The following is a 12,141-nucleotide window of genomic DNA, read 5'->3' as shown; positions in this document are numbered from 1 at the left end:
CTTCCCATGTCACACGACGACAAGTCGAAAGCGAAATTAAAACTTCTCCGTCGTTCAAACAAACACTACCAGACAATAGCGAACCCTCGAATCTCCACCTACTTGGAAACAACGATCAATTCCTTCGTTAGCTCGATTGGTTTGTTTTGCGTCGTCGGCGTTTAGTCGACGAAACGTCCCAAATAAAATATGTTCCGCTTTAATTCGGCGATAGTGGCCAGCCTACACGATGCTTCATAATACAGCCCTCCATTCAGGATCGACTCGGCTGAATTATGAATGGCGGTCGATAGCAAGAGGGTGGACGCTTGTACTGACCATGCGAGTTTCACCTGGCTTACGTGGCCCTCGCAAGAATGTGTATGAAAAAGAAACGACTATCGACGTTGGGATTGCGCCTCTTTTTACCTTCCCCACGCGACCGTTATTCCAGCAATCTACCCTTCAGGATACAATCAAACTGCCCCGCCCCCCAAATATATAAACCGACCCTATGCTTAGAAATGGAAACTTCGTGTGCCTGTATAGAAGATGGTGTGGAGTGAAATTTTCCGGTATAAACACAATATAGAGAAACGACTCGGAACGACGCAACGTCGTATATTAACAACGATGACGATGTGACTGCAAAGGATGTGTAACGTTGAGGAGGGACGTAATATTCTTACTGGTTGCGGTTATGGCTAACTATGAGTGCAAAATAGTGCGTGATATCTCGTAGCGTTTCTTCTTCTGTTTCTTATTGTTCTTCTAACGAAGACGGACCCCTTTATTAAAATTTATCAGTGGATTATTGGAATACGGATGAGGTTTTATCGAAGACTGGATATTTTTGTCGTCGTTTATTATTGGTAAATCTTTCTTCATCTTTGTGACTGTACCGATTTCCAGAATGTCTTGATTACGTTATACTTGAAAGGAATCGAACGTTTCTAGCTTCAGTGTACGTTGCGCTTATTCGTTCGATCGTTATCAAACCCGATATCTGATTCCAATTTGACTGCAGTGAACCGTATTTCTTCAAAAAAAACCACCGTATCCATTTCTACTCGGCGAATATTCACTTCCTTCTTTTTTCCTCGAGCGTCTGATTAACACCGATGCACGAGCGATAACTCGCTTCTTCTCCTCGATTCACCCATTTTACATCACATCACAAGATACGAAGATCATCGCGTGTCTTCAACTCGCAAAATGTCGAATATGGCAGCATTTCTCATAAATCTCCCGCGGATCTCACGAATCAGAGTACTTCGTTATTCAGCTCGTCTTTCATCCTATCAGATCGTACGCATCGGTCACTTCACCGACATTACATCGTCATCGTTCTCGTCGCAGTCATCGACATTCTCCTATCGCACCTCGTGATACACCCGTAAATTAAAAACGAGGCGTCAGCTATTTCTACTCTCTGCTTGCAGCAATATAGCTATATCGATCCTCCATCAAGATCGTCGAAGTTACGAGGTCGTTAGAGAAGGTACGTTCGTGTAAAGATCTCGGCGAAAGTTTGTCATTTGCTGGTGGAGGATTTGACAGCCTGCGGCAGGGCAGGTCTCGAAGCGAAGAAAGGAGAAGGCAGGAAGCGGAGGTGAAACCAGGTACAAGCTACCAGGAAGGCCTAGCGCCTGGCTGTTTAGTGGCTGTTGACAAAGGCGGCGGGGGGGTGACGGGTAACAGCACCTAAGGGCGGGTGGGGGGATGCAGCTCGAAAGGGTGGCGGCATGGAGGAGCCCTCGCTGGAGGCTCTCATGCAGGCGGGCCTCATCTTCGTGGTCAGTGTCGCCATCATCTTCTCGAATCTCCTCATCATCGCCACCTACCTTAATTTCCGTGGTAAGTGCTGTAACATGTTTCAACTACACTGCGAATTTTTACACATTTATTAACACCGCAACTACCAAATCTGTAATCTGTAAAATGATAGATTTCAGACGTTTTTAACAAATTTCACGCATTTGTTTGAAAAATAAGGGACTACATCGGGCTTTTTTTTCTTTTCGTAAATGGTCTTATGAATTGAATTAAAAAAACATAAAAATATTGTTAAATTATGTTATTACTGTATATATAAAAGTATAAGAGTCGTAAATGCATGGTTGGAGTAAGATATTTGGGACGAATATTAGACATTCATCTTGTTACGTAATTTTACATAAAAAGACAACATGCCTACCAAATATCACGAAAGTGACTTGTGTAAACATTTTGTTAAAACATATTTCCAGTCTAAAATATAAAAGCAACGCAACAGGCTTAATCATCTATGAAAACGTCGTTATATAGTTCTAGAGTCGTTAATTCGTTAATATATCAGATGTAAACTGCGGCGATTTTTTACTTGTCCGATAAAATATTAGAACGCTTTATCGCGCGCGCTTAAAAGAAATGTTTGCATATAATCAATCAAATAACACAATAGCGAAATTTAATCGTACTAGTATTTTATATATTTTATGCGTGACTTCGTAATATTACCCTGGCAATCGGTGTTGCAATGACTTGTAGTTTCTTTGTCGCTGTGGGTTTCTTTTAATTGCCTCTCCCGGTGACCCTGTCACCGCAGAACAACGAAAAAGCAATAAAAACTGTAACATTCGGTGAAACCCGACCGTTTGGTGATTCACACTCGAGGTAAATACAAATGAGAATCACACCGCATAGGTCCCTCCGAGGTGATAAACTACTACTTGCTATCTCTCGCTTCGGCGGACCTTCTTTGTGGTCTGCTGGTGGTTCCGCTCTCGGTGTATCCAGCGTTGGTACGACGATGGGTCTATGGGGACGTCGTGTGTCGTCTCGTTGGCTATTTGGAGGTTACTCTCTGGGCGGTATCTGTTTACACCTTCATGTGGATTTCTGTGGATCGGTATTTGGCCATCAGGTACGTAAAATCCAATCGTAAAATATTTTCTTTCCGTATCGACTGATAAAATGTAAATAAATCTAGAAATCTGTAAGATCTAGAAATATTATGGAATTTTTTAATAAGTTTTATCTTTGCAACTTTTCTCTTTTTTTTTTATTAGTATTCTTTGAAACGACAAGTAGCATTCGAGAAGAATATCGGATAAATAACTTTAACTTTTAATGTTCGTCTGATATTCAAAAAGCTGGATATAACGATGAAAGTTTTTACATCTTCTCTACGTGTAGAACTTAATACATACATATACCTTGAGTACGCGATTAGATGGTAGGTTTTGTATCCTTAGATATACAGTTGAAGGTATATAAATTCAAGTTCACGGTATACATATCACCGGAAAGAATACGATAATCTTGATATTCCTTATAATCTACAATAGCTTTATCGTTTATTAGTCTAACAGATTCGTATCACAGTAATATAGGTCTAAGATGGAGCGATAACCGATGTCAAGATTATAGGTAAACTAAAATCTAGACAATCTTCGACAACCTTTCTAATTCATTTCGCCTACATCTTCGATCAATAACTTACATTGCACCATTTACTATTGTATATATATAATAATTGTCCACTTACATTATTCGTTGGAACGAAAATTCTGTATCCTCGACCTTTCATTTCTCTATCACAAACTCAATTGTAACCTTTAACTTTTCGATCTACACTCATGTTCATAAGTATTAGAATACTTATTACGACAAGTAGGCGAAGCTTAAATAGTTATTAGAAACTTTATTTTATTCGAAACTTTGCAATATAAAAAATCTGTTGTTGTATGTCAAATATATAAATATCATCAATTATAGATTGAGAGTTAATTAAAAATCATGAATTGGACGATGGCACTCTAATTTATTATTAATTAATATATATTAGTACATTATTTTCCATTTTACTTGTTATTTTTCGATTCCATACATTTGCGAAGCAGATTCAAATTTCTCGATAAAATCTCAAACATCGTAGAATTGCGCGTGTTAATATACTACTAATTTGTTATTGATAATTCTTATCACTCTTGCAAATAACTTTGACAGATTTTTTTCCGTATTCTAAATCTTTGCCCTGCATGAATAAATAATTTTAGTCGATTAATCATTTCTCTAATAACCTGGGTCAATTGTCACGGTTTATGCGAGATCGGCAGATATCCTGATACTTATGAACACAAATGGAATGTACTAAAACGTTTTAACTTCTCAAAGCATAATTTTACAGGTACAGAAGTTTAGCTTGAAACGTTTTCCTATTCGTACGAGTATTAACTAACAAAACGATTCGGTTTCACAGGAAACCATTGCGATACGAGACCGTGCAGACGAAAACCCGATGCCAGTGCTGGATGGTCTTCACGTGGATCAGCGTGGCGATGATGTGCTGTCCGCCTCTTCTAGGTTTCCAAAAGCCGATTTTCGACCGGGAGGCGTTCATCTGTATGCTCGATTGGGGCAACATGGCTGCTTACACCATCACACTGTCGATCCTCGTGCTAGGCCCATCGGTCATCACCATCGTCTACACCTATTGCTACATCTTCACGATGATGAGACGACTAAAATCCGGCGTACTGATTCACGACAAGGAGTACGCGACCGCGCTCTCGGAAAACTTGAGCAATCCGAGTCATATCATGTCCTTTGTCCTGGTGATGACTTTTTGGGTGTCCTGGGCACCGTATGCCGGTCTCCGGATATACGCTGTCGTTAACGGACCGCCGCAGGTAATTTAAACGTCCCTCCTCTCTCTTTCTCTCTCTCTTTCTGTGTGAACGCAACGAAACATAGGGGAAAGGTCAGTCTCCACGTGTTCATACGAGACATCGTGAATTTCGTCTCGCTTTTAGATGTTTCGAGAGTTATAGCTTGCCTTTAAATATAAAGTTTTAGAATAAAGGTTTCGCGTTATGTCGATCTCTTTTTACGTATGTTGGTCTTTTTTCACATAGTCTGTATGTTTTTTTGCATTGTTTTCTGCCTGTGAAGAGAGGTGAAAATAATATTTTTGGCTTTAATTAAAGTTCAGGTTTCATTAACACGTTCGTTGCTAATGATGCATACGTTACATCGATTCTATTGTTTTATTTAAATTCGACACAATTCTACTGGAGCAATTATTGCGTTTCTGAGTTTGTACGGTTTCGAGAGGAAGAATTCTCGGCGTTTGTTAAATAATATTGCGCGCTCTTTTCGTTCTCGTATAACAAGCTCTCGACGTATAACACGACGCAGACTTTCGCCTTGTAAGGAAGACCTGTATCGCGATATTTAAATTACTTTTACAATTCACAGATGTTAATGTTTACGCTGCAGGTGCCGTTTCTCCATTTCGCAGTAGTGTGGTTGGGGGTGACGAACAGTTTCTGGAAAGCGGTGGTCCTTGGTACCCTGAGCCCGCAGTTTCGACTAGCGGCTCGTGTGCTCTGTCTGACGTTGTGCTGCCGGCACAGACGACTTCCGCCGGAGCTGCTCGGCCTCGACGACGACGATTAAAAGCCAAACGCCTACGAGAACAAGAGAGGAAACGCTTTCCTTTTGCGCGCGAGCGTTCTACAACACGCGCCCCATTCTTAGAGCATCGCTTTTCATCTCTCGGTATTCGAGGTCGTTCCTTGCATCCGCCACCGTTCTCTCGGAGTCTCCTTCGAAGGCTGAGACTGAGATTCTTTGTTCCGAAAAGCGCTACCACGACGTCCGACGAGTAAGACGCGCGATCAATCTGGTCGCGTCTCAAAATACGGAATAAATTTCAGGGAACTAGTAAAAAAGAAATGACTTTTCACCAACGAACTTCCTCGATAAGCGCCAAACTTTTCTGCCTCGAAAGAAGAATACTTCCTTTTCAGTCACTGTTTCCTTGCAAATGATCGTTCCTTAGAGTCTCTGGATATTTATCCGATCCATTTATTTTCCGTTTCGCGTGGACGCGATTCGATTAAGACTATTGCTTTCTGTTTCTCTTTAGGCGCCACAGGAGACAAATTATTCCTAGCCGAACACGATTGATCGGCCAAGTACAATAACGTAAATCTCTCCGTAAGATCAACGAGCAATCAAGCGCCACGATAATAAACCGAAACTTCGAAGACTAAGATTTTTGCTAACTGAATTACCATTTGCCGTTAGATCAGTTCGTCTCGATTCAAACTGTCAAACCGCGTGTAATTAAGAACCTAACGAACCGTTAAGACGATCAGAGAAAAAGATGTTAAGAAAATTAAGACGTCGAAAAAACGAGAAACGTGTCTGACAAAGACACGTGGTCGCTTCTTCGTCAAAACACTTCTTATTCGAGTTATTTAAAGAAATCGCGTAAACTATTAGGGTATTGCTTTTTCTATACGATTTCGATTGAAATATAATCGATTATACGTATATACACATATATAAATATACAGATGTGTACGTGTCTGTTATTAAAAGAATCCACGTTATCGACAAAACGTGGGAACGAGCGTGGTGTAAGGCCGAAAGAAAGAATCGAAGCTCAGTCTGGGGCGCGTTTGTCGCGCGATCAAGATTCTCGAAAGGGACGCGATCCTCGTGGACGAATCGTCGATCGAACATTCACGACGGACGACATCCTGTTCGTTTTGGCGACGGTTCGCTCGACGCTGATCGTTACAGTCCGGATTAATTAAATCGGAGACGCCCTGTTTATCTACTTTTTGCTTTTTTCCTTCTCGAAGAACGCTCTCGAAAGTCGACGAAACGCGGAGAGCTTTCTCGCGCGTTCCTCTCCTCTCGGTGGTTTCAGGAGAGCGTTCTCGGAAAACTAATCGTTGCCTATATCTACGTGGTAAGATCACGCTCAAACACAATTATCTTAGCGAGTCGCGATAAATTAACGTGTAAAAGTATAACACGAGGACGAGCGAAGAGTCGCTTGCGATCGCGTAGCATCCTGCGCGATTACGAAACTAAAATCGATCGAAGGGGGATGCGAAGGGAAGATGATTAAGCAGGCGAACACAAAATACAAGAGAACACTAGGTCAATTAACGGAGATGCCTCTACGAATGCGACGCCGCGTCAATCTGCGCGCCCGTAGAACGCCCATGTGAAACAAAAACTCGCGGACGGGATTTCGATCGCGACGGTTATACGCTTTTTTTAACGCGCTTCCTCCTCTACTCGGCCTCGCGATCGGGCTCCCTTCCACTCTCTCTTTCTCGTTTTTAATCAAACTTGGGCTGACACGTTTTACTTTTTCTTCTCCTTCGAATTTCTTCTCTTGCGTCCAGTTATTAAATCCTCTTGCAAGTTTCTGTGGTTTTCATCGTGTACGAACATAATTCTATCGAAATCGAACGTTTTTATTTAAAGTGATTTTCATAATTATTACCGAATTGTCGCAGAAAATATTTCTAAGTACCTCATTTTCATTCTAATATTTCTTTCGGTTTGAACAAACTGGAAGCTTCTATTTGCTCACTTTTCACAGGTACATTACGCGACACAACTGATATCTCTTAAACGATCGAATCGTGTCGTTTGTATCTGATTTTTAGCAGTTCTTGCTTTAGCGGAAGGCAAACCTCCTTGTTGGAGAAGAAAAAGAATGGGAAGATCCGATTCGCCGGATTGTGACTCGTTTCACAGCGCGATTCTAGATCTGCTTCTGAAAGTGAAGGACTTGCGGAGTTAGAAACTCGATTATCGAGCGTGAAACTCAAGCAGGCACGTGTTTCCATCATACGGGATCGAATTTCAATTAAAATGGTAATCAAACTTTCACCAACGGCGCGTTACGAAATTCTGGCCGCCGACGGAAGCAATAAATGCGCGAGATTAATTGAATGGAAGTACAAGAAACTGCGAGAGAGCCGTGAACACGGTTCGAAGGAAGCAACGTCGTTATATAGTTGTCGGATCGTGGATCGTGTTAAAGTTAAATCGCCATTATTCCATTTTCCGGTCAAACCGTCGCGTCATGGGCCGTCCGCTGCGAAAATCTAATTTAAAACTCGCCCCCGTTTCTTACTCAAAGGGAAATCGACCGACATGAAACGCAACGCAAAAACTTAGCGAAAACCGTTTCCCGTGGGTGGAGAGAAAGCAACGGCTATTAATAAAACGCGAGATTCATTTATAAACCTGGCCATTTCTATAGCGAATAAAGTCCACTGTTTGAGTACCGCGGTTACGAATGTTTCACGGCTACGCGGCTTTTATATAACGGAACTTCCCGCGACGTTTCCGTCATGGCGATATTTATGCCTCAACAGTGTGCGTGTTATACGTAATTGGCGATGAAAAGCTGCGTGTAATTAACCGTTTCGTTAAGCAGAATATCGCGGATATCTTACGACGGTTTAAATTCAATTCAGAAATGAATTGTATATCGAAGAGAGTAATTTGACGCAGGTAGAAGTTCCGCGTTTTTACTTTCGTATCTTATTTCGTTATTGCATATTCTTTAGCTGGTCTACAGTGGCGATATTTAATCGTTGAAAAGGATGAATATATGAAAAAAGAGGGAATACAATTCGAAACACTTGGATCGAAGAACGACGTGTCGCTCGAAAGTTAATTAGCGTCGCTTCAAAGTTACAGGCTATTCATCGATTTCTGTGTATGTATGTTCTCAAGGTTTAGAATGGTCTCAGAAGCAGATATAGCATCGGTTGAGCAGTAAGTTTTTATTACTCGTCTGATCGTACAGCGAAGGAAGAAGATTATGCGTCGAATTACACGCTTCGTACCTACTTCGTACAAATTATCTGAATTATAACAAGTAGGAGAAAAGAAACTAAAGAAAAAAGAGAAAGAGAGAGAGAGAGATAGAGAGAGAAAAAAAAGCACAGCAAAATATTGTTCCCGCTACGCTCCAAAAAGCGATGCTCACGCGCAAGCAAGTGGGCAAGATCCTGAGATTTCTTGAATGGTGAACGTTAACCCTTTAAAGAAGAAATCCAATACGCAAATCGGTGTCTAGAAAGTCTCAGCTTCTACTCTATTTTTTACTCTAGACTTCGTGTTTTATTAAACTATAAGGCTCTTCTAATAAATAAATCGTAAGCGGACGCCCCGGTCGGGGCTACGAATACCATTAGATGCGCGACGGTAATTTATCGTGCCATTTTGATATACCAAGCTATAAGTTAAAGGGTTAAGGTGCCCGGAAGTGCTCTGAAAACGCAGATGTTAAGGTGCGGAGCGTCGAAACGTTCTTTCGATAATTTACCATCGCTAATGCGTCACATTGATCGAATTATTAAACGGAATTATGGCGATTATTCGATGGAATGAGAAATTTATCGTTGAAACGAATTGAAAATAACGAGAGCACGGTTCTCTGATGTTCTCTGATGTCGAGATGTCTTAACTGTAGAACCGAATCGAAGCAAATTTTGAGCTACGTTATAGTTGAAACTTTAGCTATGTAAAACAGCACCCCGGCTAAAATGCAACAAGATAAAAAGCGACGCGACGCCAATCTCTTTGTTAATTGCCGGCTCGTTGATCGTTCGACGAATTGTTCGACAAATTTTAACGATTGTTATGCGACGTGTATCGTCGTTAATTGTTTACCACGAACGAGCAAAGTGTCATGCGAGTTATTTACCAGTGCGATGAGTCACGGTATCGATATTCACCGTTCTTCCAAGTATATCTGTTGCGAAGAACATCGATGAATCCCAATTAAGATTTATCCTAAGATACACACGTCCATCCCTGTTTCAAGATCAAAAGCACTTGCGAATTTTTACCTGTTCACGACAACGAAGTATTTTTCGAACGAACTCGCTTCGTTCGCACTTCATTCGAATGCTTTGTATAACTCGCGAAGTCAAAGCAATAATAAGCGATACGATATAGTGTTGATTTAACGCAGTTAAATGATTAATTCCTTTCTAACGACGATTCGTAAATGAGTTGAGGAGGTAATCGTGAAGGAGGGTACCGTCACCCGTCGTATTGTTAATAATTCCAATAAAATTGATTGAACAAAAACGCAACAGTTTTGTCTATGTTTCGTTTCTTTTTCGTTTCGCGAGATATTTTTATTTCTGTGTAATGTTTCCGCAAATTCTTTAGCCGGGGTTGATCGTGGCGCATAAATGAAAAAAAGAAAGAAAAAAAGAACGAAGAAAATGTTATGATTTTGCTGCGAATGTCTCTTCGTGTATGTATGTACATATTAGATCGCGCATGCCACGATTCTTTCGTCCAGATCCATCGTTACGCGCTTTAAACTTTTACGATGCAACGTCCCGGGTGCACGCCGACACAGGGATAAGCGCCCACCTGGCCCGGATGAATGTTCCTTCCGCGATCAGGCAATTCCATCGAGTGTCCGCCGTATTCATCTTCATAGTGTCGACAGAGATTCATTTGGTAAAAAGAATTTTGTAAATTCTAAACTGCTTTCAAACGGGTTTTGTGACGATGAAGTTCTTTTGCTTTTTGCAAGAACGTTCGATGTAATTGTTTAAGCGTTATTTAAACGTGAAATGATTATTTGAGCTGAGATAATGCTTATAATACTTATTTGAACGTATCATTATGTTAAGCATGTCTGTTATTTCATTTACGAAATGCTTATGAATCTTGATACACTTAAAATTCTATTACACTTCTATTACGTATAAGATGAAGTTAAGCGTAGAAGGTTTCCCAAATCTCTTACTCAGCTCGACAATATCTCTTTTTCATATCAAATTTGCTAGATTTATTTAAACATGCTGTTCCTAATATTCACTTTCTTATTAAAAAAAAAAAAGAGGATAATACGCGAACTTCTAAATCAAAGCTATCTTAATTACAAATGAAATAATCCGTTTCATTAAAATATATTTTTCATTGAAATAATTATTTCAACATAGTATAGACTGTATTGAACATTTGTATGCGATGTCTATCAAATGTTCTTCTTAACAATTATTCTGAATAGCAACCAGCTCTCTAAAACGTAAGATTTCAACAGCAGGACGCGCCCTCCCTAAAGCAGAATTTGATTACTTCGTAATGCCACACAAGAGGAGAAGCAAGCAAAGCGATGGTCGCTTGAAACATTTATCAAACGGGAACACCAGTCGAAATACCAGCTTCCGGGCGTGTTCCATCAAAGCCGGTGTGCCACCCACGTTAGCGTGCATCCGCGAAACCGCCAAACCGAGCAGTATTAAATTCCTCAGCGATAACGAGATTCTAAATACTTTAAAGTCGCTCAAAGAGAAGGAAGGAACGAGAACGAAGCGGAGGAAGGGAATAAATCAAGCATACAGAACTGGATAAAACAAAAGGAGGAGAAAAAGAAAGAGGTAACAGTACCTGCATCTGAAAAAGGAAGATCGAAGCGTTGCTTCTTTTTCTCATTTCTTTCTCCTCTATATTTTTTCTTTTTTTTTTTTCTTTTCCTCGTCTTATGATAAAAGCAACGCGGATAAAAATAACGACGAACTGAGAACGAGACGAGGATGAAAGGAAAACGCGAGATTGGTCCCTGGCAGTTTTCCGGGCGGCCTTCGTTATTAACGATTAATTACATTTTTGTACCTAGCTGCTAGTTTTGTACTAGTTTTGTAACGTACCTCACCACCGGACGTGCTGTTATTGCATATTTTAAGTGGTTGTTAAAACGGAAGGTTGATCGATCACCCACGAATGTCCGGCGTCATAATGTGGTTGTGTACGATCGATGATCGTCGCGATGCTAAACCCGCGCTGCCTTGTGTGATAAACATGACATTGGGACCTCGCGAATATTTCATTTTCATTCCGAAAGTTTTGACAGAGAAGCGAGTTTTCAACTATAGACGCTGGAAACGGTCGATACTTGCGCGTTTCTTCGACCTCCATGAAACGGACTTGACGCGAAATACGAGGAAACTCGTCGATTGCGACGATCCATTGAAACTTGCTTTCTCTCCCTCTCTCTTTCTCTCGCTCTCTGTCTAAGTTGTCCTTTGAAACGATATATTTCTCTTCTGTTCGATCTCTTTCGAGTAATTGGAATAAACGAAACGGAATAAAAAGGTAACGATAATTGGTCGATACATTGCATCGTGATTATCACACGAGACACACAGGTTGCAAAGTACAATAGTATCTTGAGGTTTCACCTGACAGGCCGAGAGTGCTTTAAAGAGTCATTTCAGCGCTGCAAATGAAACATCTAAAAAGAGATAATAAAAGGTAAAGAAAAAAGAGAAGAAGTATTCTCGTTAATTAATATCCATTTATTGTTACGATAATCTATATATCTAG

The 12,141-nt window shown here is 40.6% G+C and overlaps 1 protein-coding gene across 1 annotated transcript; it reads left to right on the top strand.

Moving 5' to 3' along the window:
* The first annotated feature begins 1,696 nt into the window (after positions 1–1,696).
* On the top strand, positions 1,697–9,885 carry DopEcR (G-protein coupled receptor DopEcR). Its single transcript, XM_076627893.1, has 4 exons — positions 1,697–1,836; positions 2,665–2,884; positions 4,223–4,652; positions 5,242–9,885. The coding sequence occupies exons 1-4, from the start codon at positions 1,725–1,727 to the stop codon at positions 5,419–5,421; spliced, it is 942 nt and encodes a 313-aa protein (XP_076484008.1). The 5' UTR covers positions 1,697–1,724; the 3' UTR covers positions 5,422–9,885.
* The last annotated feature ends 2,256 nt before the right edge of the window (positions 9,886–12,141 follow it).

This window comes from Bombus vancouverensis, chromosome 2 (genome assembly GCF_051014615.1).
Source record: "Bombus vancouverensis nearcticus chromosome 2, iyBomVanc1_principal, whole genome shotgun sequence".
Taxonomy (NCBI): Eukaryota; Metazoa; Arthropoda; class Insecta; order Hymenoptera; family Apidae; genus Bombus; species Bombus vancouverensis.
The sequence above is the reverse complement of the archived record's forward strand: the minus strand, read 5'-3'. Positions and strand labels throughout refer to the sequence as shown.

Excerpts from the sequence above, each read along its gene's own strand:
- DopEcR (XM_076627893.1), top strand. The coding sequence starts at position 1,725 with ATGGAGGAGCCCTCGCTGGAGGCTCTCATGCAGGCGGGCCTCATCTTC. Across the intron at positions 1,837-2,664 it reads CACCTACCTTAATTTCCGTG|GTCCCTCCGAGGTGATAAAC; the intron begins GTAAGTGCTGTA and ends CACACCGCATAG. Across the intron at positions 2,885-4,222 it reads GATCGGTATTTGGCCATCAG|GAAACCATTGCGATACGAGA; the intron begins GTACGTAAAATC and ends TCGGTTTCACAG.